The sequence below is a fragment of the Haemorhous mexicanus genome, chromosome 1 (assembly GCF_027477595.1).
Source record: "Haemorhous mexicanus isolate bHaeMex1 chromosome 1, bHaeMex1.pri, whole genome shotgun sequence".
NCBI lineage: Eukaryota > Metazoa > Chordata > Aves > Passeriformes > Fringillidae > Haemorhous > Haemorhous mexicanus.
In genome coordinates this window covers 71542095-71547848 of record NC_082341.1, presented here as the reverse complement: position 1 = coordinate 71547848, position 5754 = coordinate 71542095, and the positions used below count along the sequence as shown (strand labels likewise).

The window sequence follows — 5754 nt, the reverse complement described above, 5'->3', positions numbered from 1 at the left end:
TAACAGGTCATACGGACTCCTATAAAAAAGAGATGGTAAAATACAAGCCAGAGGAAAGAGCAGATTATGGAAGGGTAGATTAATATTTGCACAGAGCCTTGAAGGCAGAATGATGTCGAAATAGCGTGTGTGTATGTGTGCGTGCGCGTGTGTACATAAAAACCAATTCCTTCAAGGGCTGGATTACTTCATACATTAGTCACTAATCTCTCGCAATGTTCTGATGGATGTTATGGTCTGAGTTTAACGCTCCGTGAAATCTGTTTGAGCTGCATTGAAACAAGTCGGTGTTTTCGGCTGCAGATTGTTCTCTTTAAAGCTTTCCTTTCACAACACACCTTTGCTATTCGGAAAACTTTTTGCGAGTAGGGTAGAAGATAGCCGCTGAATCTCGGTTCTGAGGGAGAAAGAGGTGGGAGAGAAACTCCAAGGTCCTAAATAGGTGTAATTAAAAATTCTCCTTGACACCGTTTTTTTTAGGTAACCTGTGCTTGCAGAGGACTTCAAGGGGGAAAAAAACAGCTGATTTTCATACTTTTAAAAGTATTAATTAAAACAAGAACCGAACAAACGAACCCCGAATGATCATTTCAGCATTTGAAATTCTTCGAGTTCGTGGACGACACTGATTTGAATTCAGCAGCACAGGCAGTTAGCCCCGCAACCTTTCCTTTTCCCGACTTAGCCTTTCTGAGACTTTGCTGATCACTTCTGACAATACAAATCAGCCTTAACATAACGCCCGTCGGGAGAAGGCAACGCGTGCGAACTTTTTATTACCAACAGATACTCCCCAGCTTTCAACCCGCTAAGGATTCGCCCGCTGTAAGTGCCGCCGGGGATGTCTCCACCAGAAGTAACCAGAGCCCCGTAGTGCCAGCGACCTTCCTGAAGCGAGTTTTCCTTGGACCAAGAGATGACAACAGGATTACAAGTCGCCTGCTGTTCTCCGTGGGAAAAATAAAATAAAAAAACCCCCACCAAATAAAAAACAAAACAAAACACCAAAACCACCACCAACAACAAACACAAACAATCAAACAAAAAAACAAAAACAAAAACAAAACAAAAAAACCAAAACAGGGAAAAAAAAAAAAAAAGGCAGGCAGAAGGCAGATGTACAGGATTTTCACAGGGTGCCCCTACGTTAGGCGGTTTGCCTGCAAACCCCTCCGCCTGCAAATCGCCAGCATTACTGCAGGGCTGAGCCCGGCGAGAAATTCTGATTTGACTCGAGGAATTGCAGAGCACTGTCATACCTGGCGGCAGCTCAAGAGGAGAACCTCTCATCTCTCGTGACTAAAATAAGGCGGGTCCATAGGTGGCACCTCTACCCGCCGGCCGGGATGGGGATGAAAGGGCGGGCAGCCCTGCTGCCCCCGCGGCCCTAGCCAAGCTTCTCGGTCAAGGCTGTCCTACGACAGGTTTCCCTCCCTCACGCCAGCACAGACATCACGCTCTTCTCCTTATTACCGCCTTTATTTAGGGGGCAACTTTTATTCGGGGGAAAGGAGAAAGGAAAACACGGTGGCCGAGCGTCAATAAAATGCACACGCACATATATTACACACAAACACAAAAATAAAATACGAAAAAATTTACTCTTCTCTTTCCAGTAGCAATGGTCTTGGCCATAAACGTAGAACGCCAGCCACTACAGGAGACAACGCCTGACATTTCCTTGAGCCCTTTCCCCTCTCCCGCCCCCTCCAATAATTAATTTAAAAAGCTGCACTCTCTTTGTGTTAAAAACACTACTTTTATAAATAATTTAATATCCTCCCTTCCCAGGAAATGCCAGTTGCCGGACAGGAGAAAAGGTTTCTTTTGGCACAGTGATGCATTGCTTTGCAGTACAGACCTACGGCTCCACAGCAGACCCCGGCCCCCTCCCCTACTCTCTCCCTGCCGTTCTCGGCCCCCTCCCTCCTCCCCGCCCTCCCAAGCGCACAGCGCATCCCCCAGCGGCCGCCACCGCGCCCCTCCGCGGGGCACCCCCGCTCTGCTGCCCCAGGCTTCGGTAGCAGGAGATGTGGGGACAAGAGAGGGACATAGAAAGGAGATGGCGAGGGACTGGCTTAAGTCAAGTAGTCTCAACGAACAGTAAGAAGCACTTGAGGCTCATGGCTATGTCCATAGCGACAGTTGTTTGATTTTTTTTCTTTTTTGTTTTCCTTTTTTTTTTTTTTTTTTTTTTTTGGCTTAAGTTAAACCCACTGTCATTTCATTCACTAAGGCACAGTCACCGAGGCTTTTGCTTGGAGGCTGTGGTCGCCTCTGGAGTTAAAGTGCGGGATCCAGAGCCTCCTCCTTTCCCCCTCCACGCCTCCCCGGGCAGGTCCCTCGCAGGGGAGGAGGGGGGCTCCATTAAGCCAGCGGGGTCTCCACGGCGTACGGCTGGAACGAGGCCGAGCCCCCCGCCGCCGGCGGCAGCGGCCCGGCCAGCCGGAGGGGTCCGTACAGCGGGGAGCCGGGCGGCGGCCCCCGCCCGCCCTTGGGGAGGCCGGCGTGGAACAGCGGCCCCCGCGGCCGCTCCGCCAGTGGCGACGCCTCCCCCGGGGCCAGCGCGGGCCGCCCGCCCCCCAGCAGCAGCGGCGGCGGCGGCGGCGGCGGCGGCGGCGGCGGTGGCGGCGAGGGCTCTCCCAGCCCGTAGGCGCAGAGCTGCAGGAGGCCCCCGCCGTAGAGGGCGGCGGCGGGCGGGGGCTGCACGGCAGGTGGGTAGGGCAGCAGCGGGTAAGGGCCGGGCAGCAGGTGCGGGGGCGCGGGCGGCGCCGGCCACAGGAGGCGGGCGTGCGGAGCCGGCGGCGGCTGCGGGGCGGCGCGGGGTCCTGCCGGCCGCTGCAGGAGGCTGTCGATGGCGAAGGAGCTGGAGAACTTGGCGGCGCCGCCGCCGCCCGCCGGCCTCGCCCCGCCGCCCCCCGCCGCTGCGTCCTTAGTGCCCGGCGCGCAGTGACAGGGCGAGGAGGCGCAGCAGCACCGCGGGGAAGCGCCGGGGGACGCGGAGCCCGCTCCGGCCGCCTCCTGCGGCGCTTGCGGCGGGACGCCGGCGGCGGGGCGGGCGGGCTGCGGCGGCGGGGCGGCGCGGCTGAGGCGCTTGCGGCGGCGGCGGAAGACGCCGTCGGCGAAGGTGTACTCGCTGCTGGGGTTCAGCATCCAGTAGTTGTCCTTGCCCCAGGGCCGCGCCGGGTCGCGCAGCACCTTGACGAAGCAGTCGTTGAGGGAGAGGTTGTGGCGCACCGAGTTGCGCCAGCCGGTGTAGGCGCCGCGGAAGAAGGGGAAGCGGCTCATCAGGTAGTCATTGATCTCGGCCAGGGTCAGGCGGCCGCCGGCCGAGTCGCGGATGGCCATGGCGATCAGCGCGATGTAGGAGTAGGGCGGTTTCGGGCGCCGCGTGTAGGGTTTCCCCTTGGCGCTCTCGGCAGGCGGCGGTGGCGGGGGCTGCGGCGTGGGGGGCGGCGGCGGGGGATGCCCCGGCCGCCCGGCCCCGCCGCCCGGGCTGTTGGCCGCGCAGTCACCGTCCGAGCCCAGTTCGCTCTCCGCCGGAGCCGGGGAGAGCGAGCCGCTGCCTTCCTGGTCGCTGCCGGTGCTCAGCTTGTCCTCATAGTGCTGCGAGAACACCTCCAGCTTCATGGCGGCGGCTCCACCGGCCCCCCCCGCACCCCGCGGCTTCGCTGGGCGGGCGCGACCCCCGCCCCTCGGCGCGGCCTCAAGGGAGGCGGGAGGCAGCGAGGCGACCCAGCGGCTTTTTGTCCCCTTGCCGGCTTGGACAGCTCCGCGGCGGCAGGAGCCCGCCTCTGCTCTGCTCGGTGCCCGCCTCAGCCCGCCGGCCCGGGGTCGCTAGCAGGGGCTGGCCCCTTCGCGGCCGGTGGGCGCCGAGGACAGGCTGCGGTGCCCTGCCGCCTTCGGGACTGGGCGATTCCTCCGAGCTTCCACCTCCTTCTTCCCCACTGGGGTGCTCGCTCTCCTATCGCCCCCTTTTTGTTCTTCTCGCTCTTTACTCTCGCTGCTCCATGGGGCCGAAGGAGAGGGGCGAGGAGGTCCCCGTGGAGCCGGTGCGAGTAGAGGGCGGGCGGGCGGGCGGCTGCCGGAGCCGGCGTTTCTCCGTGTCCGCCCGGGCTCGGTGCTCCTCGGGCGCGCTCCGCTGTTGTCGTTCGGCGCTCCCCGGGCGCGGGGAGAAGCTCTCGAGGGCCGTCGGGGATACTCCGCTCTCTCCGGCTTCGATCCCTGTCAGTGTCGGGACGCCGGGCTGGCTCCTCGGTGCGAGGCGGGCAGCAGACGGGTTATTAGGGTTATTAGTGTTATTGTCATTATCTCTCCCTTCCCCTGTGGTTGTGTGTCTCTCCACCACTTTCAGACCAGCCCATTATAACGCCGGCGGGAGGCGGAGCCAGGACAAAGATCTGAAAGGGTGGTGGGTGGAGAAGCAAGGTAGCAAAGGTGGGTATGCCCTAATAAGCCGTATCAGAGCCATAATTAGCCAAGATGACAGCGAGGTCTTGTTGGAAAGTCATTTTACGAAACTTGTTTGTATTTTCTCCTGCCAGGTCCCTCCCCTTCCTGGGTATTTCGAACGAAGCCGCAGTTCGGCGCGACTAAGCAGAGCCGGCCCGCCTCTCAGGTGTAAAATGCAGAATGACTTATAGGTGGCAGAGCTGAACCTGTTACGTGCAGTGATTTATTTTAATAGCGCCGTATAAAGCAACAACTTGTAATATGACAGCTCAACAACCTGTTGGAAAATAATACATGGCTTTGCAGTTGTGAATTCGTAATGATTTATGTAGCCTGACAAAACAGTTTCAGTCCTGGTCTCTCTTTCCTTCTGTCATAAGCACACCTGGTGCAGAGGTAAATGGGAACAGGTAGGCAATGCTTTGGAGTTTTGCTATGAGAGAGTTAGACAAAGCCTTAATCTCAGTTTTACATGTGCTACTGTTTCTGTAGTAGCATTGCTTAAGCTCTTCTGGATGGTGCGTTTGTAACCTCTCTCTTACAACTGCCACTCTCTAGTAAAATATTTTATTGCGTAGGCTTTGGGTTCGGATTTTCTTTAATGGTAGCTTTAACATTTTTAAAATCACTGCGAATTTGTAAATTTCCCATAAAACTTGGGACAATGTATTCTGCAATTTTACCTAGACACTCTTCTTTCCAAAAAAATTAGTCATCCTTTTTGGGTTTGTTTTTAGGTTTAAGGTGTCAGGGTTTTGCTCTCCTTCAGAGTGGGTTTTTTTTTTTTTTTTTTTTTGTCTCCTTCAACATCATGCTAGATAGAGCAACTCAATGAAGAGAGCTAGCTGGCAGTAGCTTCTCTGAAAACTCCCTGTTCTACTCACTGTTCAGAGTCCATTGCAAAATTCCATTTCACTTCATACAGCAGTAGCGCTGGCGTCTGCAAAACAATAACAAAAGCATCAGCAGAAATCCAGTGTGGTGCTTATGTTTTATTTCTCATATGTATGCTTTGAATTTTGTGTCCTGGAGTAAGAGTTGGGTTGCTCCATATATTCCAAAAGCTGTCTTTCTAAATCAGACCTTATTTTAGAATAAATACATAATGCAGAGTCACTCTGGTTAGAACTATTCCACTGCGGTCTGGCTCTCATGGAGTATTGGAGAGGAAGATGAAAAAAATGCAGGTTTAAAAGACTAAGAAGAGAAACAAACAGCCCTACTTTCTATCTTGATCTCTCTTGAGCAGAATATGTGCTCCCCCACACACACCTGCATTTTGTTTCAAAGCTTTGCCATTTC

At 55.8% G+C, this 5754-nt stretch overlaps 1 protein-coding gene across 1 annotated transcript; it reads right to left on the bottom strand.

Moving 5' to 3' along the window:
* Positions 1-1460: 1460 nt before the first annotated feature.
* On the bottom strand, positions 1461-4349 carry FOXQ1 (forkhead box Q1). The gene has a single exon (XM_059853560.1). The coding sequence runs from the start codon at positions 3628-3630 to the stop codon at positions 2368-2370; it is 1263 nt and encodes a 420-aa protein (XP_059709543.1). The 5' UTR covers positions 3631-4349; the 3' UTR covers positions 1461-2367.
* Between the last annotated feature and the right edge of the window lie 1405 nt (positions 4350-5754).

Excerpts from the sequence above, each read along its gene's own strand:
- FOXQ1 (XM_059853560.1), bottom strand. The coding sequence starts at position 3,630 with ATGAAGCTGGAGGTGTTCTCGCAGCACTATGAGGACAAGCTGAGCACC.